This window comes from Tauraco erythrolophus, chromosome 22 (genome assembly GCF_009769465.1).
Source record: "Tauraco erythrolophus isolate bTauEry1 chromosome 22, bTauEry1.pri, whole genome shotgun sequence".
In the NCBI taxonomy this organism is placed as follows: domain Eukaryota; kingdom Metazoa; phylum Chordata; class Aves; order Musophagiformes; family Musophagidae; genus Tauraco; species Tauraco erythrolophus.
The window spans coordinates 8,951,486-8,976,367 of record NC_141486.1 but is presented as its reverse complement, the minus strand read 5'-3'; the positions used below and the strand labels follow the sequence as shown (position 1 = coordinate 8,976,367).

At 47.4% G+C, this 24,882-nt stretch overlaps 1 protein-coding gene across 3 annotated transcripts in view; it reads right to left on the bottom strand.

The window, feature by feature from the left end:
- Positions 1-24,882, bottom strand: part of COL5A1 (collagen type V alpha 1 chain) — a 155,077-nt gene that overhangs the window by 79,505 nt on the left and 50,690 nt on the right. For all 3 annotated transcript variants that reach the window (XM_086624974.1, XM_086624975.1, XM_086624977.1), the window contains exons 5-7: positions 5,569-5,700; positions 3,634-3,780; positions 3,261-3,509 (exon numbers count right to left, since the gene is read on the bottom strand). In XM_086624974.1, coding sequence (XP_086481100.1) covers positions 3,261-3,509; positions 3,634-3,780; positions 5,569-5,700 — 528 coding nt within the window. The remainder of the gene's footprint in view (positions 1-3,260; positions 3,510-3,633; positions 3,781-5,568; positions 5,701-24,882) is intronic.

Below are 24,882 nucleotides of genomic sequence, written 5' to 3'. Positions count from 1 at the left end.
CTCCACCTTCTTTTACCTCTGCAAATACCAAGTGGCCTTTGCAGAAATTATAGTTTGCAATTACTTGATTAGAAAATTTGCAAAAGTTAGCAATAGTTTTCCTTTGCACCATTCAAACAGACATAGAGCTATCACACGTTTTTTATGCTGTTCAATATCTTTCATCCAGCTTTGCACTTTGAAACCTTAAAACCCATTTACCTTGCTATAAAGCTTCTAGGGACAACATTGCAAGCTTTTTTCAAATTGCATTTCTTGACATTAATATCAAAAGTGTCTGGTTTTATATTTTGATTAAGATCCCCAAGTCAATTTGCAGAGAAAGGTACAATACTTTGAATAACTGGGCAGAGAAGAAAAAGTTCTCCATGCTGAGATTTGCAGGTGTTTTGAAGAAAAACCAAAACAAAAGCCTAAAAATAATATCCTTAACAATGCTGTTAGACAACCTGAATCAGAAAACAGCCCACAAAGAAAAGAGGAGGTCAAAAAAAAAAAAATCGGTGTGTGAAATACTGCGACTCTCCTTTGCTGGTAACAGCTTCATTTAAATCACCTTTTAGTCTCCCCTTTTGAGAAAGCGATGCAGATATGAAGCCCTGGTATATGGATCCAGACAAGTAAAGCAAACTGCCTGATGAATAGCAGGCGATGAACAGAATATATCTGTCCCCAGCTCCTCTTGTGCACTGGGATACGGCTGCCTACTAAATCTCCCCATCGCTTCGCTGGCGTTTATCACGGAGTTATTGGCCATGAGGAAACCCCAGCCCAGGGCAGCTCAGGGACTCAACCTGCCTCCAAAACCTCTCGCACCAGCCACAGTTTCACCCGTGTAAAACTAAATCCCTTATAATTCCCTTTGTAGGAATCAGAGCCTTCCCAAAACACAAACAGGTGGACTTCAATAGCGATGGACACATCCCAGTCTTGCAACAGGTCTGTGAAGAGATGCTAAAAATTCCCATTCTGCACCAGAGTGACATTATCCTGTTTGATCCCATGACCTGCAGCGAGCAGGGCCAGGGCTGGCAGGGCCAAGGCTAGCTGTGCCAGGGCTGGCACCACTGGCAGCCCAGGGGATGCCCAGTCTCACAGCCCCCCCCTCTCCCTCACCACACGCTTCCAGCCCTGTGCAGCTGCCCCGCAGCTCCGGCCGACAGCAGAGACCTGGCACTACTTGAAATTAAACCAACTTAATTGTGACCACGAGCACTATTTTTTCTCCCCCCTTAAACTAGCCAAAAAACTTCTGAGATTTTTTTTTTTTATATATATTTTTTTTTTTTTTAAGAGCAAATAGACTTCTCCAACCACTTCAGCAGGCTGTACCTCCTGCTGAAACCCTGTTTCCAGTAACAGGTATCAGGCAGGCAATTACACACACGAGCTCCTGGCCTCACTTCCATATTGTTGATAATACAGAAAGGGTTTGGTTTGCCCCGGAGCTCACAGCTGCAGGCACGACCCTTAGCTCCCTCTCTGAGGTGCAGACCTGCCACCCGTATGCCCAGGAGTATTTGTCCCTCTGGCTGGCACTTTTGGGGAGTCTTCCCTACATCATGCTGCATCAGCCTTCACCTCGCTGCATGGGAACCTCCCTCGGCAGGGCATGCTGTGGCATTTTCTCTGCTTATGGGCTAAAACATTCACTGGAGCAACTGGATAAACTGGAGGGACCCTTTCCAGCACAGGAGCAGCCCCCTACAGCCCTGTCCATCCAAGTGTTGTCTCTTTTGGAGTTGCTGGAGGTGGGCAGTTTGCAGTCCTCACCCACGAGATACTTTGCTGAGAGCAGCCTGAGCTTTCGCATAGTAAAGCTTCACCATGAGCTACCCTACCTGAACTTTCCTCCTATTTCCTTTTCCTAACAAATAAAGTGGCCCTTGAGCCTCTTATTTCCTCTTTTTCTCTTTTCTTTTTTTTTATTTTTAAGGTCATGCTATCCATCTTTACTTGCTCTCTATTAGAAACGGCAAGCTTGGAGAAACAAAAATCTTTCCCATCCCTGGGTTCCCTCAGGTTGGCACTTGCTTCCTCGACATGCTGGAGTCTTTTCTGTTTCTCCCTGTGTAACAGTTTGGGCTGCTCAACCTCCTCCTCCCCTGCATTTTCCCTCCCCAGTTGGCCCACTCGATCCCTGCCGTGCCACCAGCCCTTGGGGCGCTGGCTCCTGTCCTGCCACACTCCAGCTGCTCGCTCTTTGCTTGGACACTTTCCCTGACACCTCTTCATTCAAGCTTCCAGGTCCAACTCCAAATTATGTTGGCCAACATTTGCTGTCTCTTTTGCCACCCTCCAGCACCTCCCAGAAAGCCTCAAGTTTTGACAGTCTCGTAACTAAGTTGTTCTCCATTTGAGGAAGATCCACAAAACTCGGCCAAGTCTTATCCTACCTCCCAGGAAACATTATCCCACTATCAACTCCCCTTGCTGATGCTCCTGGATCGTGAGAATTTGCCTTGTCTGGCATTATTTCCTTGCATGGTGAGCCATACAGCATGTGGCCACCCCACCATTCATCTCAGTCTCATCTAAGGATGAGATCAACACTCGTCTGTTTGAGCACCAACATAAAAGGCAGAAACTGGGCAAGGCTTAAGGGCAGAAGAGTCTCAAGTGCAACATATTTCAGTGGAAGCATACCAAAGTGTGGGTAACTAAAAGTGTAATAGCTCCAACAGAAGCATCAGCTGTGGGGTCTGGTCTGATCTCATCTTTGAGCAGATCTGTGCACAAAACGGAGGGTCTCTCTCGGGGTGAACGCAGTAGTTTGAAATCAAGGGTTTGGCTCAGTGTTGAAATGTTTGTGGTTTTTTTTTTTTAAATTACAATCTGAAAACCATAAAAAAAAGCTATTCAGTGGGAATCACAAAATGAAAAATATTGATGTTCTCCATCAAATCAACATTTTAAGCATTTATATTAATAGCTTTGAAATAAAATGTTTTTACTTAGATTTTAACACCAGCCCTCGTTTTTCTTTTTGACAGACAAGCACTTCACACAGGGAAACGCAGATGTCCACACAAACAGACTTTTCCAGGGGAATAATCCTCAACAAAATTCTAAATATCTGTGTTCCACACCCTGAAATATCTGGAGTGAAAATATTTTACAAGAAACTTCCTCTTCCAACAGCTGCCCAAGCCACTTACAGATTTATCATATGGATGATCACATCTCCTTTGCTCTCAAGGCTATGAAATACCAGATTTCATTAAAAAAAAGTGAAAAGAAAAAGCATTCATTAAAATTACATCGGTCTCGTTGTAGGTGATGACGGTACTCGTGGGGAGCTCAGCTTCCACGGCGTTTTCAGTGAGTCCACCCTGAGGGTCTACTTCTTCGTTGTAGTTGACATCTTCATAGGGGAGAGGTGTGAAGTACTCTTCGTTAATGGTTTCATAGTTGTACTCATCCACCAGCGGGTCGTCCACTGTAGCATCCTCCTTTGTCTGCTTGCCAGGGTCCCCTCCATCAGGTGACGGCGTAGGGGCGGGATAGTCCTATTGGAGAAATAAAATGCCAGAATCAGAGAAACAAAAAGAAAATTCTGCCTCGTTCTCCACCTCCCCGTCTATAAAGGTGCCGTTTATCAACTGCATCTTTGCCAGGACCCTGCATTGGTACCTGTTTGGTTTCAGGTCTCTCTCCAGCAGCCACTTCAGGAGTGTTGGGTTTAGTGGTGGGTGCTTCTGGCTTTACAGCTTCATCAACATCTTCATAGTAGGGGTACTCATAGTAGTAGGTGTCACCTTCTCCCTCCCCATCAGTGTACTACAAAGAAGTTGAGAAGCAGAAAATAAGTTGGCAGCATCCAAACACGTTCCTGCCAGCTCTTTTAGACATTATTTCATGTCAACGGGGCCATGCCATGGTGTAGGCCCATGCAGTGAAATCTTTCTCTTCCTCCTGTTCATCAGCTTCTGTGAAACCTTCACCAAGAGCCTGGCTTTGGAGCGTGATTTGAGGAGGTTCTGAATAATCTCTTGGTCCTGTGGCGCATTTTCTCTTATCAGAGAGGATAGACCTACCTTGCAGCAACTCGCTCACCCATGATAACACAATAAAAAAGAAAAACTGTTAACTTATTTTAACCTCAGGTTGTCAAGACCTTCTAGGTCGCACATCTGACATTCAGAGAGGGGAAGGAAACACTCAAACGACGCAGGCACCCTGAGAAGTGGGGCTGCTATTGTCACCCATCCAACTGCACTAAAGCATCCGTGTGCCTCCCCATCCACCCGCAGCCCGCAGGCACGAGGGCTTCAAACCCGAGATGTTTGCAGGGTTTTCCACAAGGCATCAGTCATTCTTTAAAATGAAACACAAACAAAACATTTGGTTACAGCCAGGCATGGCAAATCCCTTTGCCAGTCCATCGCTCCTACTGGCAGCAGACGCTGGTGCGTGGAAGAGTTATTCTTACACGGAGCGACGCAGCTCTAAGACAAGCCAGCCCTTGTTGAACTGCTGGCTCTGAAAGAAAAGTTTTCTTTTCTTACTACCACATATTTTGACCATATCACAGTCTATTTTATTTTACTTATTTATTGTTTCTCCAGGAGTGCTGGCAGAGTGGTTACAGCACCTCCCCGAGGCTGGGCAGCCGTGCTGTGCCTGCGAGCATCACTCTGCTCCCACAGCCCTGCCAGGCTCAGCTTCTTAATTCGATCCCAAAGCTAAGCCAGAGTGGGCTGACGGCATCACAGCTTCGTGGGGATCCAGCAGGATCCCACAGATCTGAGACCAGCTGAGAGCAAGTGGACCAGCAAACCAGACCAAGAGAGCAGCCAAGATGCTGGGAAGCAGCTGAGGATGCCAGATGCTTTAATTACTGTGAGCTGAGCATGAGACCTCCCAAAACCGTGTAAAATTCAGGTGATGTTCTTCTGGAATTCAGCCACACACAGACATTCCTAATTGAGCAGCAGAAATAAAAAAGTATTCTGTATCAGTCTTTTCTTTTTTTCTTCTCGTATTTTTTTTTAAAGAAGAGATCTGAGGCTGACTCTTTGTCGAAAAAAAATATCAAGCGCAGCAGCTTACAGAGATGAGCTGGGAGCATTTCTGCCAAAATTAAAATCAAACGGTAAATACACAGGTAAAAAAATGTTTCCCCTTCCTTTAACACTTGTTGTTTCAAAAAGTATTGAAAAGGAGCTGCTCAGTCTTTTTACACTTACAACAGGAAAAATTGAAATTTAGAAACAGGTGCCCATTTTGGACAAGATTTGACCCATCAAGGGAAGGGTAGTATTTCACACTCAGCCCAGGTTGTCTCTCCTGCAAGCTTTGTGCTCCAAAAAAATATTTGTTTCAGTCTCTGGAAACAGGAGGAGCACAGGAAAGGAAGGGAAATTCCTAAGGACAAGACCCAAGATCACAACATGTGAATCCTAAAACCAAGCTCTGTCTTGGCCCTTACAGACAAGTCGCAGAGAAGCTGGACAGGAGGAGGAAGCTGAGTGTGTTCACAACCGTGGAGCTGGATGCTGCTGCCCCAGTAGCACCCCCAGCCCCTGCCACCCTTGCGGGTCTGCCCAGCACGAGCGAGAGACTTACATATTCATCCTGGTTGGGGTCCTGGGACTGGGGGGAGTCGGGGACGGCGGTGTCGCAGTCGGGGCTGTAGTGTTCGCAGTAATCGTGGGCTGCGCGGGGGTCCGCCACGATCAGGAGCTGCTGGATGTCTCCCTGCAGGGAAGGAAAACCAGAGCGTCAGGGAGATGGATGGTGCACATGAAGCCCGAAGCTGCAGTCAAAGGGATAAAACACCACCAAGAAACAAAAAGCAAAACACTTGTCGGGGCCACCACCCTGACATGGGCATGTCACCTTGAGATGAGCCAGGCACAAAATCCTCCATGTCCAGGTCTGGGTCAAGCAGCCACTTATCTCCAGCTGCTCCACGAGGTGTGAAGCCATCATGCTTCATGCCTGGTCGCAGATGCACCTTCCCAAGAGATAATCACATCTGCAGAGAGGTCACCCACGCCTCCAGCACAGCAGTGCTGACAGCCCTTGGGCATGGCAGGGGCAGGAAAAATAAAGGGCTCTATACACCCCAAATCAGCAGCACCCTGGGGACAATAAACAAGCTCCTTTCCTGCTCAGTCCTGCGCAGGGTTCCGGAGTTGCCCTGGCCCACTCCAAAATGCTGTTGTCCTCAAACTTCTTTGTTCCATCCCATCAAGTTGGCCTCATAAAAAACATCATCCTCTTTTTCTAAATCTTGCCTCGCCTCAGTTTTCCACCCACAGCAGCGCAGGAGACATAAGAGAGATTAGAAATGCATCTGATGATCAGAAAAAGAGAAAAGAGGGAGGGAGTATGCGGTGGCTTATTGAAAACCAGGTGCAGGGCTAGCTCACTGGGCACAGAGACCACTCACAGGGCCACTTGCTATACAGCCAACGAGGCACAACGCAGCCGCAGCCCAAAGGTCGGAGCAGAACCCACCCTTTAGCTTCCTAAAGAACCACCGTGCTGCTTATCCATAACGGCCCAAACCGGTTTATTCAGTAGACAGTTATGTAAGACAAGACTTTAGTATGTAGATTATTAGATCTGATACTTTAATTAGGGAAGAAAAAAAATCTTATTTAATAATAGAAAAACATGGCTAAGGCATCAGGGAAAAAGGAGCATTATGGCAAAACTGGGAGGACTTCCCTCACAAAAGTGCCGGTTACATTTTTGGCAGAGATCTACAGGGAAAGAAGGCTGCAAGGACCACGCAGACCTGGCTGCATCCTGCCCTGCTCCAAAGGACAGGTACAGCTGCCTGGGGTTTCCCTCCTCCACCTCCGGGTTATCGCATCCATCTCTGCAGCAGCTCACCGTGATGTCTGGGCACCTCTCAGATGCTATGCAAATTACCTTAAAATTGAGCATTGGTTTAGGCTTATTAGCCATTGTTTCCTGTGAATAACCTTTACTAAATTAACAGAAACGTCTGCAAAGTGGTTTTCAATTACTATTTTAAGAAAGAGAAATAGTCTTTCCTTCCTTTTTCTTTTTTTTTTTTTTAAATAAATCTGTGGAGCAGTTCTGTCATTACTGTTCTAGCTTTCCACCTTCCCCTCAATGTACCACCAGCTCTGGCCAGCACCTGACTACAGGACCTGCACAGGGAACTCGGCCATGGTGTGACCAAGAGGACATAACCCAGCCCTGAGCAGACACTTGAAGGAACGTGGAGGTGTTATGGGGTTCCTCACATCACATCATCCCTATCTCCAAAGGCATTTCAGAGCAACAAACCAGGCTGCCCCTTTGGAATTCCCTTCCCTGCAAGATGCCTGACCTGGCCAAGGCAATTTTCTTAAAGTTGATGCTGTGAAGACCTTTCCAGCTGCTATTTCTACACATAGGACCTCAACCATCCCTGCCCTTCATTGACAGCTGAGTTAAGCCATCTATGCCCTTCTCTTAGCTAGGTGGTTAAAGCTTCCCAGTTTCCATAGGGTTATGAAGAGTGTCCAGCACTGTCAGGATAAACTGAAATAAAACAGCTACAAAAGCAAACTTGGTACTTGTCTCCAAGAGGCAAGGAAGGAAGCCTGAAAGCTTTTTCTTCCTGATAAGGTTGGATTTGCACCTCAAGGAGAGCTGATAGTCTGCATCCTATAAGTGACCAGGACTATAACTGTGTTTCCTCGAGGAACTGATAAAGTAAAGAAAGGCACGTTGGCTAAACACAGTGCAAAAGGTTAAGCGGAAGAGAATTTGCTGAAGCTGATCTTGCTTTTAGCCTCAGCTGATGGCAGCTCCTGAGCTATGCATGGAGAGAAACCCTGGCTTGACCCCACCCTGCTTCCCTGCAGCACTACAGGAGCTGAGCATCCTCTGGGTCTGACAGCTCAAGGCACTGGCAGCACCTTTGCTTATGTGGAAGAGCATCACCCATGAGCCCCAGGCTGAAGGCTTGGGCCCTCAGCTGAAACCCCAGCCTCACTCAGCACACCCAAGGACAGCGCTGGCCCGGCGGTTGCTGCCAAGTGAGCAGGGGAGGATGAACAAGGGAAGATTCCTGCTGGTTCTGGGTCGAGAACCTGAGAAAAATCAGTGCATGACAGAATAAATTTGGTATGCAAAGGGTGCCAGGGAAAAGCATGAGCTGCAGACAGCTCCTTCAGAGCTCACCACGCTTCACCAGCATCATTCAACGTGCCTACTATTTTCCCATTTCCTTTTCAAACCCAATCAATCACTCTGCCCACTGAAGTTCATCCTTTCCGTGTTGTTCCAGCAGCGGTGTGCAAGCATGCAAAAATCAGAAGGAAAAAATCAAATGCACCCGATTTTGGAGGAATGAGAGCCCCAGGGAGTATCTGAGCTCAAGTACACTGACATGGGTTGAGCAGCTCAGTAGTGGGGGAAGAAGGAGAGCTCACGGGGTCTGCTGGACCATTCATCTTTGTTTCATTAGCAGCAAGTGCACAGCACTGGTGGGTACCCCACGTTAACACTTGTAAAAAGCAGACGGGAGTAAAACCTTGTTAGCAAGATTCCCAGTCAACTGACCTCATCCCTCAGTGCAAAACAATAAAATGGGCTAATTTAGCCCATAATAAAAAGCCCCACTATCTGAACTTCACAAAAGATGCACAAAGCTCTGCTGTCAAGAGCCCCATTTCTTTGATTTAAAAAGCCGACTTTAAATGGAGCGAGCCGGGCCGGGAGGTTCGCGAGCCTTTTGTGTCCTCTCAAGTGTGCTGCCACTAATAAATCTCACCAAGAGATAGCTGTCCCCAGCTCTGCTCCTCTTCCTCGCTCAAGTGTCCATTTGTTTCACTGTTATGGTTACACAAAACACCCAAACCCCTCTCTCCTTCCTATGTCAACATCTGCTTTTTTTAACAGAAGCAGCGATAACGAAGATACCACTGAGTTTCCCCCCTTCCGCACACGCACCGGCTACAAATTTTCCACAAAGGTTTTGTAAGAGAGAGAACTTACACTAAGAGAGTGGTTTAAAGACTTTACCAGCCAAATCATGTAGGTTTTTAAGACTTATTTTCAAGTAAAGAGGTATCTGAGCCAGGGAGCAGGTCAGTAATGCACTGGTGTTGCTTCGAAGGAGAAGTCACCAGTGCTGCGTACTCCAGCCAGCCCTGTGGACGGGGGTCCAGTCCTCTTTTGGCACGTGAACAAGTTGGGCACATCTGGGTTCAAGAAAGCGCTCCAGTAACTGGGGAACTTCTCAGCATGCAGAGCCAAGGCACAACTGCACTTTGCCGGTTTGACAAAAAATTTGAAGTGGAGAAAAAGGTCAGGTTTTGCCTGAAAATAACCAATGTTTCATCCATCAGGAGAGCTAGTTTTTAAAAAGGGAAATAAATCACATTTTGACCTTTATTCCTAGAGCTTCCCGTGAAGAGGAAGAGACAGGACAGCACATTTGTGAAAATGATTGTGAATTGTGAGGCTTTTATTTGCTCCACCAAACAGATGGAAGTGCTAACTGTCAGGACCAGTAAGAATCTGTCTGACATTTATGGTAAAGCCATTTATGCCTGATGACTCATTTGCTTTATGGATTAAGTTCCATCAAGCCAGTTGAATTCAACCGCCCAGCCAGCTCCCAGACAAGACTGGAAAAGCTCTTCTGGAGCATTTTTTAACACTTATTCTATATGTGTGCAAAAATATCACATCACTTCCAATGACATCAACTTCAGTAACTTGGAGAAATCGCTGTGGTTCAACAAAACAAACAGCTGGTGAGGATAATCGGAGTGACTTCATCCAGCATTGGCAGCAGCTCCATAAATCCTGGGATTCTTCGGGGCTCTCACTGCAATGCACCAATAATTAACTGGACCGTTGTTTTAGTGTGTTACCCCAAAGTCTTAGAGACTCTTAACATCAATAAGAATAAACACTGCTCGATGGGCCTTTTTAAACTCCTATACTTAAATTGGATAACCACAGCATCAGGATATACAATTGTACCATGTGCAAAAAAAAAAATTTTAAAAGTTATTGGAAGCAGTTGGGGTGTTGCTGGGTTTTGCATAAACGCAAACCCAACCAGGTGACTTAAGGGTGACCAAAGTTCACTAAGGCTTTATGACAAAGGAGAAGGTTGGAGATGCCAGCCATCAGCAAGTTTCCAAAAAAGCCTATCTAGCCCGTCTCAGAGATGGCCTGCCAGCCCTCTGATGTTCCACTTGATAAAACCTGTCATCAGCATTTACCCATGGATGAAGGCTCTCTGCTAAGGACACAGCAGCTGCCCAGTGCCAGTGCTCCAAGCTGCTCCTCATCTGCGCACACCAGAGTACGAGTGGTATTGGAGAAGTCAGTGAAGGAGCTCTGGGTCACCCTTTGCTTCTCTTCTCACCACGCTCCCAGCTCTACCAGTGCAGCGAGACCCCAAGTCAGAAGCATAATAACCGCTCAGGGCATCGGTGCATCCTTTGTTGTATCAGCATCATCCCAGAGTCCCTCGTTTAAACATGGCTGCTCCAGAAAAGGAGCCAAATTGCAACCATAGGGTCAGACAAAGACTCATCATCCTCACCAGCCCCTGCGTACCCATGTCCCAAGTCCCTGAGCTCATCAGACAGAGTAACTGGTACCTAAAGGATATCCTTTGGGCTTCCAAAAATTTTGCATTACAAAATGGGAAAGCAATAGTTGAAGGTCTGGCTTGGGGGAAAAAAAAAAAAGGGCAACCTCAACTCGCACGCAGTCATGAGTCAGCTACAAATACTTGGTGGTTTGGATAAACCCAAAGCAGATGTTTGCTTCCCCCCGCAGAGGGGCTGCAGGAATGGACAGGGCAGCTTTGCTGCGGGATCTCTGCTATGTCCTCTCTCGGGCTCCCATCACCGCGAGACCGGTTCCCTCCTGGCTCTTGGCACCCAGACAGGAGCCTCTTCCGAGCCCTCGTTAGGAAAAACAGGTTCAGAAAGGGACAGGAGTTTCACTAGAACCAAATATGGCTTCAAGGTAAAACCTCTCCTAAGGGCTGATAACAGTTTCTCATTGCGTCTCCGTCTGGGAGAGGACGTGGCCTAAGAAACCTCGTTCCCATGACACGTCAGCCCGGTCCTGCATCCCCACCCCACAGCTAAGCCGTTGGCGTTGCTGGTATTAAACTTACAGAACACAAACTGCAGTAATTATTTGGACAGCCCACACGCCTCTTTCCCTGACCACAGCAATAAGAAGAAAATAAGCCCTGTGGCTCAAAGGTAATTAACTTCCCCAGTAATTTTCAACCTTTATATTTTATAATCCCAGGGAGGAACCCAATTTCCTATCGCACGGGGATCCGTCAACTCGCTGTTAGCCCTGGCCACTGGCTCTGAAGGAGCAGGGCAGGGGAGGGGAGCACGGACCCCTCCCTACACCTCGTCCCCTTCCCCAAGCTGGGCTACCCTCTGCTCCGAGCTGTCCTTTCCACCCGGCCCTGCTCCGATGGATGGAAACACGGTGGGGCAACGCCACATCACACTCCCTCCATCCGTAACTGCTGGACACTCGGGTCAGCTGCTCGATGACTTTGACTGTGAAAAGAGGCTTTTTGGAGCAAGGAGGGCTGTCGGTGTAATATCACGATACAAACGACAAGCAACTGCAAGGACGCCTTACTGGAAGGGAAGGACAAGCGATTCTCTAGGAGAACAAAAGCCAGATGGCTTTGCTAATTCTGGAAAGCTCTCCTGAAGGAGCTGTCGCTCTGCCAATACCCAAATACCAGTCAAGGACTCAAGTCATTAGCAGAGCAGGAGACACTAATAGGAGGTTCATTTCCAGGCAGCTACTTCCCCCCGCCCAGCCTGGGCTCCCAGAACCACACAATGTAAATAACACCCTGCCCTAATGCAAACACTCCCCAGCAGCAGCCGCGGCCGCCGGTGCAACGCCGAGCAACCTCTGCGAAGCCAGAGCTTACACCAAAGTCCTTTTTTGTTGAAGTGACAACACAGAGCTAATTCCCAAAGACAATACACAGCATTCACCAGCAGCAGTATGGGTTATTTACATGACAGCACTTTACAGGCAATGGACAGACTCATCCACCGTTCCAGTTTCCTATCCTTGATGAGTGAAATATTTTCTTGCCTTTCCAAAGGCTGAGTTTGTTAAACGCATTAATCATTGCTGACTTCTTCCAGCCACTTTCCCTGGAATCCTCACCAAATCCTGGCAGCCCAGAGCCCTTTTGCTCTCTCCAGCCCCCAAGTAACATCTCTACATTCACCCTCTGCTACCTTGGTCCACTTCACCACCATGTCCTGCCCCAAAAGCTGCTCATGTAGGGACTGGCAATGCCCTGAAGAGAACAAAAAAGAGACAAGATGAAAAAACCTGACCAAGCTCAAATGGACGTTTAACGATGGGGCAAGAGCCCAAGCCCAGCTCCAGACTCACCACTCAGACCACACAGTCCCATGGTCCCTGCACCAGCTCCCCATCCCTTCGCTGCCAACACTGATTCATCCCCAGGCACGTCGCCTAATTGAAACCTCCATCCTTTCAGAAGAGACATCTAACCACCAGTTTAAAGGTCCCAAAAAGCTCTGGGGCTGCTTTATGCTCTGAGGCAATTGTCCTTCACCTTACTCAACCTTGACCCTGACTGACTGTGGGGGGGCAGCAGTGCTCAGATGAAGCATTACATGGACATCGCACACTTCGTTACCCTGTGGCTCCTGCCATGAGCCGTAAATGAGCATTGCTTCCAGTGGGCGATGTGTCTTTCCCAGCTAAAAGCTGATGCCCAGACCTTTGAGGACACGTTTTGTTCAAAAAATTTACCAAATGAGTGGAAAAACCCAGATAAGGCAGATTAGCAACCTGTCATTTAATTAAGATCCAGGAACTTAGGGGACACAGGGTGCAGAGAAAAACAATCCTTAAGAAAGAGGCAGCTTGGAAAACAGGTGGCATTGGCAAAGGCACAGAAAGCATCAAACCTACAAAGTAGTTACTGCAAGGCTATCACAGCCAGGCCTTTCTCCAGGGTTTTTGTTTCGAAGCTGGAGAAGTCACTGCGGGGACAACGCAGCATCCCTCGGCAGGTCCACTCCATGCAGCAGGACCTGCGGAGCTGGGCTGCACGAGGGGCACAGTGGCAGCTGGTAGGAAGGGGGTTGTTCTCCAGCAAATGGGAAAACTTAAGCTAGGAAAAAAACCCTAACAAATTTGAAGGTGGGCATTGCCAACACAGCAGAAATCAGAACATGGTTTAAATCTCTTGTCCTTACAACGCTGGCTGAGAGGTTCCCGCAGGAGCATCCCAGGTCAGGGAATGCAGAGCAGGAGGCAGCGTCCGTCCCACGCACGTACCAGGGGACTCGTCCAGCTTTCCCTTGACTCATGTCTGGTGCTGCAAACCACCAGACACCGGCTGCGTGCTCCAAGGCTGCACTGCAAAGCCGACAAGGACTTTTACTAACTGCCACAGCTAATTGCACAAGGGAGCAGGACCCACCCAGAGAAGAAATGACTCCTCAGCTTCTGTTTATCCTCATGCCTTACAGCTCTGTGCAGGCAGCCTTACATCAGCCACTGCAAACGTGGTGGCATCACCATCACACACTGCGGTCCTTCGGAACAGAACATTTGCGAGCTGCTTTGCTTTTCCACTTCAATCTTCCTGCACACCTTGGTCCCTCTTAAAGCTGCTGCCATCCATGGGGTCAGTGCTCCACTATTTTGTCTGCATTCCTCCTTTTTAAAGCGAGCACAAACACCATAAGTCTTTCAATGGGATGGGAAGATGGGAAGGTACAGTCAGGGCAAAGCAGCAGCCAAGCAGTAGGGACTGCAGGAAAGGAAAAGGCAGCCAAGATGTCTTAAAAAATAAAGCAAATACAAAGACCTGCTAAAAACACCCAAAGAGACAGATATCCTTAAATCAACAACCGTCATGCTCAGCAGTCCAGCTCCACTGGCTATTTTTATATATTTATGTCTGTTAAAACAAACCACAATCTATCTGCTAGGATTTTTGGGTGCGAAACAATCAGTTATGGACATGGAAAGCAGGATGCGACCGAGCAGCTTCCCCTACTCTGTGGCCCCAGGCTGGAAGAACGGACAGACAGGGAGAGGGGCTGCACGGACTGGTGTGACAAAAGGCTGCTTTATATTCACTCCCCTACAGCCTGGCTGAGCACCGCGGTAACATCGGCAAAAATGAGAGGTTTCTGCAGCTATTTTGCAAAGAGGGGAAAAATAATAGTGTCACAGTTCAGGTTTTTAAAGGAAAAAAAAAAAGAAAGAAGAAAGCCCCTAACAGTCCGACCTCTCTCCACCCCAATAGAGGACATTACTCTCAAATTTCATTTTCCTATTGTAAAGTCAGTCTTTATGTTTGCAAAATGAAGATTCTTAAATTATTGTGTTTTTTTTTAAATTATGCATTCTGGACAGATGGTCTGAACCCCCCCAGCAGATTAGAAACATATGCTAAGAACAAGGAATCCAAACCACACATTTTTATTAAGCTGCATGACTTCAAGTTCAAATTTCATCACATTGAAGTAAATATTTTCTCTCTAAAGTGGCCGCTGCATGTTAGGTTATCCATAATAGATGTTTCTTATACATACACATGCATATAGGTGCCCATACATGGGTGCACCACGCTTGCTGATAAACTCAATAGATGTCAATGTGAGACCATATGGCTGAAGCTGATTTTGTAGGTTTTCTCTTAAAAACAACCTGCCTGTGCGCACATGCACACGCAATTTTAAAGAAAATTAGAGCTGCAAGGGTTCCAAAATTTCAGAAATGCCAGATTTAAGGGTTGTGTACCCGAAATCTATTGCTCTATACTGACACATCAGTGTATAATCTTTATTTGTGACTCAGGAACATGATGCTTTTCCGGAGTCTTTCCATGTCACATGGTGCCCGAGTGATGAGGATACTTTCCTCTGCAGCCCCTTTGCACGCCATCCACACGCTCCTCTGAGCTCAAACTGCAGCCACAGCACTCACGTACATGCTTTGCACGTTCATGTCTAAACAGATATGTTTAAGTGTGGCACCTATAGACGTGGACATTAAACACCAATAACTTAAGCTGTTACACTGGCAGAGGAGGAAAGGAACCAGATTTGGGTACTTTGGGAAGACTGACTTCTAACAACATCGTTTCCATTTCAGGCGTGGGGCACATGCCCTGCTAAAGCCTGACACATCCCCAGCAGCTTTCCCAAAGTCAGGGATTAATCCTTATCCTTGGCCTCTTCCTGCAAAAGCTGGGACATGTCAAACACAGCTATCACTGGGTGTTCACAAGTGCCTGGGCATCGCCTCCGGAGCACCAACTGCACGTCACATCCGCAGGGATGGACCCTGGCCAGTGCAGGAGCTGCACCAGAGGTGTTGATCTTACCATGGAGCACCCTGCAGCTGAGGACAGGCTCTTAGTCCCTCCCAGCCCTTTGGAGAACACCCATGCTTTCCACCAGCCCTGAACCCCTCCTCTGAAGGGCTGACCCAGGCCAGCTTGAAGCCAGCTGAGCACATCCTATTTATCCCTCTTCACCAGTCACCCAAGACCTAATAATCTTCAGGGATTTCCATCACCTGTAGCAGATGCAAAGCCAAGCCACAATCTGCTCATGGTACCCACCAGTGCTCTCATTTCAGCCACAGTAGTGCAAGAAGCTCAAACCCTCTGTTGGTGAACACCAGCTCCATGGGAACATCAGGTCTGGAGGATGAAGAACTGAACTGCATCCATCTACATTCAAGCAACTATGGCTCTCCTGGGCAACTGGGGACCATCCTCAGCTGACACTTGTCTCTGATAAACCATTTACCTATCTTCTGCAGTAACACCTTCCCCAAGGAGAGAAAACAGGACAGGAGCTGGAGTCCCTTGGCTCACTGAGACTGAGTCACCAAAGGCCCCAGAGGTTCTCTGTGGGATGGAAACCTTGCAATATGAGCTAGGACCATGCTACTAACCAGGCTTGACTGGAAGAAATAACTCCTTTACTGGATTATTTTTGAGCTGCTGGCTAGGCAAAGGTGTTCCTTCTATTTCAGGGAAAGGATTAAAAAAAGGTAAAAAACCTGACTGCAGAGAACCCTTCCAAAGTGACTCAGTTTTCTTTGGCTGCTCCAAAACTCCCATGAACATGGTAAATGGCCTGACTCTTTTCCCCTTTCCAGTTTTGACTGAAAAATAGGAAACCCAATTCTGAGAAGAGCTGGAACGAGAGAAAAGCAGGTTTAGACTCTGCGTGTAGGGCCAAGCTTGGCAGAGGGACTTGGCACACTTGCACCATCTCCTAGGGAACGTGTGAGATGTTAAGGTCAGAGCTGGTGTAGGTCCTTAGCAGCCCTGATCTCTGCACGCTCCATATGTAGGATCTGAAACATCGTCTCCGTTCAGCCAGGCAAACCCCTTCTTGCATTTTTGCCAGCACAGGGAGCCAGAGCAGAACCAGGTCCCTACAAGGATCCTACCTAGAGGAAATATTTGGAGTAGAGCTGTTGTATGCATAGCAGGCAAGCTAGAGGGAAACACCTTCACCAAAACCAACCCAACCTTCTGTAATTACAACTGCTAGCAACTACACATTCATCCAGTGTGTACCAGAAACCACATTGAGAGTTATTTTGGGGATTTAAACTAACACATGAGAAAGCATTCTCCTCTAATGAATTCGCTAGGACAGCAATGCATTTGTTTGGCTGATTTCCCCTGAAAGCCAGCCATGTGTGATCTTTGTGCAGCCACAGGTGTGTCCATCCATCTCAGTAACTCTTGAATCCGATAGCTAATTTCAATCACTTTTGACAGAGGAAAAAAAGGCTCAAGATAATTAAACTCCTATAAGTGTCATGGAAACAGCCAGCCAGGTAAAAGAAAGGCATCAGACAAGTTCATTGTCAGAGGGGAGGCCTTGCAGCAAGTTCACGTCTGATGAGATACAGGAGCATGCATAATAAGACACCTCTGCAGTGCTCCTACTGTAGGAAAAGCTTTAAGCAACCACGAGACAAATTAGAAGGGATCTAGTCTTGCCTAATCTCAAGGCATCTGAGATTCCCAATTCCAACAGTAACTGGAAAAAGATGAGCTGAAACACCACAAAATAAGTAGTTCTTGTATTTCTGCCTATATAAGGAAAACACCCTTTCTCTGTTTTCCAGACCCAAGAAGAAAGGAGGAGAAAACCAAGGATCTCCAGGTCCCAGGTCCCCAGGCAGCTCTCAGAGCAAGGTCACATCACACAGTCCAAGGGTTTGCTGCTACCTGTCACCAGGTACCAGCCACATCCAGGCTGGCATTGCCACCCAGGCAACCTCAGGTGACCCTTTACTCAAAGACAGGGGCTCATCCCTCCACACAACAGACCTGCAGTCATTACTGGCTCTCCAGCAAACACTCCAGGATCAAACCCTTAGAGTTATTTTTTTCCTATGTGACCACACAGCAGCTCATCGCTCTGTGATTTCTGCCTTCAAACTCTTCATTTAGTAACTTAAAATCAGCATTTATGTCACACTCCCCACAAATTACAGCATTCATCCCTAAAAATAGAGGTCCCACAATCACCATGTGCTCTGTTATCACTGTCTTTACATCCAGCTTTACAGCTCAGCCACTATATGGCTTCTTGTTTGGGTGTTGGTTTTTTTTTCCCCCCTCCAGATTACAAATGCCAGGAATAAGTGTCAGTCTACAGGATAGCTTCAAAAGGAACATTTTAAAAACTGCTCAAAAATTGTCCTGCCAAGCTCACAGGTATTCTTTAACAGATGCACCCATCCTCTGTTTACAGTATTAAATACCCCCAGCTGAGAGTGACTTCATAGCAACAAACTATTCAAAAAACCAGAATATATCTGCCAGATATCTATCCAGAATTCTAACATTTTCTTTTTCCTTTTAAGTTATCGACTGTTCACAAAATAAGTGTTAACTCCGCAGCAAGAAGTTTTTCAAGTAGTTCCTTCCGATTGTTTTCCAATAGGAGCTGGTTTGGCTCAGGTCTATTCACATGCTGTGGTTTTGTTCCTTAATTGAAGCATCAAGTCAGATTACGCTTCTGAACACTTGCAAGCAGCAAATTAGACTATTCAGAAAAAAATAAAACTCTTAATACTTGCTCAAAAAAATTTGCTTCCATGGATATGCCTAAGCAGGGCAGTCAGGAGGCACCTGGCAATGGGCTTTTGCAACTGCAGCTGCCTCTTGACTATCAAGGAAAGAAATTTTCATGCAAGAATAAAACAGGATGGTGTGACAAGGTGGTGTGCTCCCTGGCACCCATCGCAAGGGCCCAGTGTGACAGCAGGGCTCAGAACCTGCCAACCATCAATGCCAACTGTTGGGACTGTCTAGGAAGGTACCAGAATCAGGCAAAGTTTGGCTTCACATCAGTGGTTACAGGGGGGAAAAAAAAAAAAAAAGAGATTTATCCCTCTGCTGCATGCAGGGGAGGGCAGCAGCTTGCACCCACACCACCACCCTCCATCAGGGTGCTAATTGCTTTGGTAGTGCCCTGAGGCTGTGGTGAAGGGACCAGTGCAGGTTGGTATCACTGGGACAATGACCTCTAGGGCAGCATCCCACACAACTCACATTCAGGTCCTCTGGAAAGCCACCTTAGCTGATAGCCTGCACGTTCTGGGATGCATTTCCCTAAAGGGAGGACAGAGTCAGCCCAACCTTCCACTGGCCAGCATGGAAATAAAAAAACCCACACAACCCAACAACAAAAACCACACCACGAAAGCCCAGCCCAGGCCTCTGAGAAATGAATAGGACAACATGAATGGATGTCATTGTCTATCATGATCTGCCAGCCCTTTAACTAGCAGTTCATAAAGCCGAGAAGGAGAGAGAAGACGAAACAATGAGCAGTTTTGAAATAACGCCCTCATTTTGCATCCGGTGTATTCCGCACAGCGCTGCCTTTCCGAAGCGTACACTCAATATCCTGCGCTCCACAGAGCAGGCTCAAAAAAGTGATTTTCTCCATTTTTCCTCATCTCATTCATTAGAAATCCCTGGAAGAAACCCAAGTCCCCATTTCCCCTTGTCCTCCACTGCCCAGCACAGCCCTGCTCTACCCCCCCCACCAGTGCCACTGCTCTCCAGGTCCCAGTTGCCACCACCCAAAGGTCATCCCCATTGCAGCAGGGCCCAAGGCACAGCCTCACAGCCTGGCTAGTGTCCCCATCCAGTCTTGAGGGTCAGCTCCAGACTACGTTTTTCATACAAAATGAGCAAATTGGAGCATTTTGGAGAGGAGCTGCAGCCTGGAGGGGAGCATGCAGCCTCTGAAAACTCCATGTAAACCCAAATTAAAGCCTGCGAGGCTGCCAAAGGCTGCCCAGCCTTCCCGTTTCTTCTTGTGGTCATGCAGACCTGACCACATACTCAAGTTCCCTATTTTCTTTACCTTTTCATTTAGTGCTGCATTTCCCCATCCAACTTCATCTCCTGATGTCACCGCCTCACCAAGGGCTGATCGCGCTGTTCCAAGTTTCCTCTCTCCATCCAAATCAAATAATCCACTAATAACCAAGCTAAAGGGCTGGCTTTTTCCTATAGAAGTGATTTTTCAATGACATATGTGTGAACCATAAGGGATAGTTTAAAAACAGATTCTCCCTCATTACAAGCTGCGGCACGGCACATCGCCGCGTTGCTCTTTTGTGTCTTCCCCTTCCGCGCCGAACGGTGCCGTTTCCTGGCTCCGGTTTCACGTTGATTTATTTCCCTTTCATCTATGGAAAATTAGGAACGAGATCAGCTTCTGCTGGCTGCGCCGCCCACACGAAGCTGGATACGCCGGCGTATTGTAAAGGGGACTCACACAGTGGAAAATATGTAGTAAAGTCAAGTGAAGCTCTTGGCTTGAGTTACGCATTTGCAAACTCGCTGTTGGAGCTGGGCTGAGCCAAAGTGGAGGCAGTTGCTCAGTTTTTACTCAGCCCTGTGTAAACAGGGTCAGTGTCTGCCTGGGAGGTGTTGGTCCCAATGACCCAGAAAGCTCTGGGCTTTGTTCCCACCCCTGGCTACGATGGAGGTGGGGGACACAAAGGGAAAGAGAGGGTCTAGTGAAGGTGGTGAACGGTCTCAAGAGAGACTTGACCAGCAGCTGGTCCTGGGTCAGAAAAGCAGGAGCAGGTAGAAGAGAAATCCAACCCAAGGTCTCCATGAAACATCCAGTCATAACCATCCACAGTCAAACATGTTTCACAGCTCCATCAGACAATTCACACCACTGCTACAAGGGCAGGAAGAGCAACGAGGCATGGCCCCACACTGCTGCTCTGTGCATTTCCCATCTACCTCCTTCCCTGCTCCCTAAACACTTCCCAAACTCCAGCACAAAACACCAGGCGAGCCCTCAAGCAGCTCTGAAGCCCACAGCTCATTTTGGAAACGCTCAGCCTCTCCCTCTGGGCTCATTTCCATCACTGAAGGGTGACTCTGCTTCTAGCAGCACATCAGGGCTTCCTGCTCCCATCCCACATCAGCTGGAGCTCTTCTGAGTACTAAGGTACTTAAACTACACATTCCTTGCTTTTGCCCTAGGTTTTTTTTGCTCGTAGCCAAATTAACCTGGAAGCTGAGCTGCTGTTCTCAAACCCACAGACTGGCTTCTCCATTCTCCCACTGTCCCAAGATCCACCCTGAGGTTTTATCCTCCACCCTCCACATCGAAGTGGCTCAGGATCAAGGGGTTTGTGTACACAGAGGCTTGTAATCAGGACTTGGAATGTTTTCTGCCCCAGGAGGTAAATACAGAATCCAGGTTTTATGGAATAAAGGGAATAGGGGAAAAATAAACCTGGCTGCCACAGTTATCTCAGATGTAAGTGGGATTATACACTTTGCCATGGAGATATCTGTTGACACGCTCAGAATTTAACTTAACACCAAATTTTGGTTGGGAAAATTTTCCTGCATTTGGCTGGCGACAATCACCAAACCATGGAGCACTGAGCAGGACACATCTGCTGGGACCACCCGGGAAGGAAATCTTTTGTGCAAATCCCTATTGCTATTTCCCACCATCGCTGCAAATTTGGCCAGTGCAGCTCAGGAAAGAGCTGAAAACAGACAGCTGAGCTACTGTGCATGCATAGGTGTAACATCTCTCACCCATACACCTTTCTCCCTCTTTCTCCAGGAAACTGGACTATCTCCTTTGTCAACATTCACACACTTTGAACTTTTTATGTTTCAACACTGCTAACTGTCCATGGAAAATAGTTTGGGTTCTTTATTCCTGCAAGAGAACTTCTGTGCAGCACCTCCCACCTCAAATTCAGCATTCAAAGAAAGTCTTGTGTTTGAACACTAAATCCCACATAGCTCCTGTAACAAAGCTAATTAGGCACTACCCAAGCTTCTCATCCCAAGAAAAGGAGCTGGGTTTGTACGCTCTATGGTCCAAAGAGACGATGTGAAGTTCAGCCCAGAAACGTGATTATCTGAACAAAACCCATTCAGGAGCAGGAACGGATGCAGCATGACCAGCAGTAGCTGAGCATCACAGCTCAGATGTCAGAACTCTGAGCAGCAAGCGGGAAGAGGGTAAACATCATTTGCAGATAAATTTGCTTACGCAAGGCATCAAAGCCTCAGGAAAACCTTGCTATGTTTGCAGACATTCCAGAGCAGAGAACAGTGCACAAAAGTAATATTCACCACAAATTCTCTCATCTCCCCACACATTTCACTTCAGTGGCCAAAGCACTGTTTGTTCAAGCAGACTTGACCTCCTGAACCACAGCCAGTATGTGGCTACGTGTGCAGAACAATGAGCCCACGGTTAGAGACTTTTTTCGGTGTTCTTGGAGGGAATAGAAAACACACATACACACAAATACACAAGTCCCATCCAATATTCTGCACAACTCATTAGGAATACCCTCTTCCAGCTCCCCTCCCCAGGGTGATGTATTTATTGTGAACATATACATTCGATCCCGCTCAGCTCTGTCAAAGCAAGTAGTACACCTGCACACTGGGGATGTCTGGATTGGGCTTGGATTTTCCTTTGGGCTTTGGCAAGCAGCCCAGACTGCCTCAAAAAAAAAAATAAAAAGGCCTCACCATGTGTAAGGAACATGTGTTTCATTTGTTCGTACCTAAATGACAAGGGAATGGGTGGAACACAAAGTCAACTAAGAGGCTTCTAAGTTCAGATGGTCTTTTCTCTGCTGGGTTTGCTCTGTCCTCACTGCAACGACAGGTTTGTGCGTACAAACCCAGCTTAGAGAAACAGCAGACTCCAAGCACTGTCTTGCGAAGGCAGGGCAATAGCAATAACGCCTTAAATTTCAAAAGAAACATCAAAAATTGAGCACTGCCAGGTTGAGGAGGACGCAAACCCACCTTGCTGTAGAGCTCAGCGCTCACCATCCTCTTCCTCAAGGCAGCAGCTCTGCCATGAGTTTGGCTCAGACAAGCCTGTGCTTCCTAAAACAATTGCTGCAGCAATGCAGAACAATCGGGATTTTTGTATGCAGAAGAGACTTTTTTTCCTGGCCACGGGCTTCTGTTCCAGAAATTCACTTTTATGCAAATAAGACTAATTGGTGTGTCGCCTCCCACAGAGAACAAGGTTCCCAAATTAGCAGGCGAGGGGAATCACGCACGGTTTGGGCTGGGGACACGCTATTGCTCTCCCCTTGCAGTGATTGCTTTTACATATTGCAGAGTGACACTGCCAGTAAAGTTCAGCTGGAAGCTTCTCCACAATAGAAGGAGTACTGGCTTTTTTCCCCACGCTCAAGCTGAAGAAAATCATCTTTCCCAAACACATCCATTTGCTCTCCTCTTCAGTGCTTTTCTAACACACTAAAGGTCCCTTTTCTGCTCCTGAGGTCCTGTCCTGCTCCCAGCAGACGTTCATGTCCACACCACCACTGTAAGCCTTGGCATGATGTCACTGGAGAAGAGCAGGTTTCCAGCATTACATCACCCTGTCTGGGCTGAGCAATCGGCCTTCTGCACCTCAGAGTTTCCATGGAAGAAGTCGAGCCCCCTCCTCCTCCTCCCTCCCGCTATCCAAGGGGGGAAGCGAACGACAACCGAAGCTGTCAGCCGAAAGAGTAATGACACTACACCCAACCGCATCCATCACGTATAACGAGCCTGCCTGGGTTGCTGCCTGCCAGCATTTAAATATAAAACTCTGCCAGGTGAATGTCAGGAACAAGCAGACACAACTCTGCTCCCCAAACCCCACAACACCCCTGCCGTGGATGGAAATTGTTTTGAAGGATGAGCTTTGCCTTTCAGAGACCTCTCAAGTTTGCCTCATTAGCAGTTTCAACTGGTTACTCCACCCCACAGGAGGTACCCCAGGCCCACAAAGTTAGGCAACAACCTGTCCTCTCCATGCCATGGCCCAAGATGACAGTAGTAGATCCCCACATGGCATTGCTTAATGTCCCTCCCATTGACAGTTCTCCCCTACTTCCCACTCAGCATCCTTGTCCACAGCCTCTAAAACAGCAAAAGCTCATCCAAAACCAACCAGCCTGCAGAAGTACCTAGTAAAGTAACCATCAGGCTCCAAAAACCAGCTATTTGAACCTTAATAACAAACTCTTGTTTATTTCCCACTTTGGTAGCCCCTGGAGTCATGGTACATGGCTATTACTGGGGCTTGGCTCTGGACAAACTGCAAACACCAATAAACACCATGCAGTTTCCTAGGCTGATGCCTAACTTGGTCATATTAAAAGGTAAATGATGCACTGCATGACTACTGAACATCAATAAAATCATGGAATGGTTTGGGTTGGAAGGGACCTTCAAGAACATCCAAGTTCCAACCCCCCTGCCATGGGCAGGGACACCTTCCACTACACCAGGTTGCTCAAAGCCTCATCCAATCTGGCCTTGAACACTTCCAGGGATGGGGTAGCCACAGCTTCTCTGGGCAGCCTGTTCCAGTGCCTCACCACCCTCACAGCAAAGAATTTCTTCCTTCTATCTCATCTAAATCTCCCCTCTTTCAGTTTAAAGCCATTGCCCCTTGTCCTATCACTACACACCCTTGTCAAAAGCCCCTCTCCAGCTTTCTTGTAGCCCCTTTATGTACTGGAAGGCTGCTAGAAGGTGTCCCCAGAGCCTTCTCTTCTCCAGGGTGAAGAACCACAACTCTCTCAGCCTGTCTCCATAGGAGAGGTGCTCCAGCCCTCGGACCATCTTTGTGGCCTCCTCTGGACCTGCTCCAACAGCTCCATGTCCTTCTGATGTTGTGAGTCCCAGAGCTGAATGCAGCACTGCAGGGGGGGTCTCACGAGAGCAGAGGACACTCATGTTCTTTTTGATCAATAAAGCACATCTCCCCAAGCACTGTATGCTACTGGAGGCCTGAAGGCATTCGATAGCAGCAAACTGCAGGAATTACCTACACACACCAATACAGTTTATGAAATAGAATTTATCACTGGCCAAAAAAACCCATCCTCAAAATCAAAAAAGTTAGAAACTTTTTTTAAATATGCATTTTGTAATCATGACTAATAAGGCTACATCATTACAGGCAACCCTGACCCAGTCACAAAGCTTGACTGCAGTCCAGATGGCCAAACTGCCAATTACCCAGCAAATCTAAATAAAAACAAAAGTTTGAGCAAAGGGCAGGCAAACAATTAATCCCATGTTCCCACCCAAATCCTCACTTTCCTCCCTGGCACCTGACAGACAGAGGTCAGGTGAAATTGTGCCAGTTCAGGATTCAAAGGAAACCACCTGAAGCACGGAATAACTTTCACAGGCTGTTCTGCAATTCTTATTCTGGATGTGGTCCTGCCCCTCCCTCGGTACAGACACTGATAAAACCAGATGACGTCCCTGGACACCTGTGTAAGATGATGCTGCATGTGAGACCTCGCCAACAGGAGCCA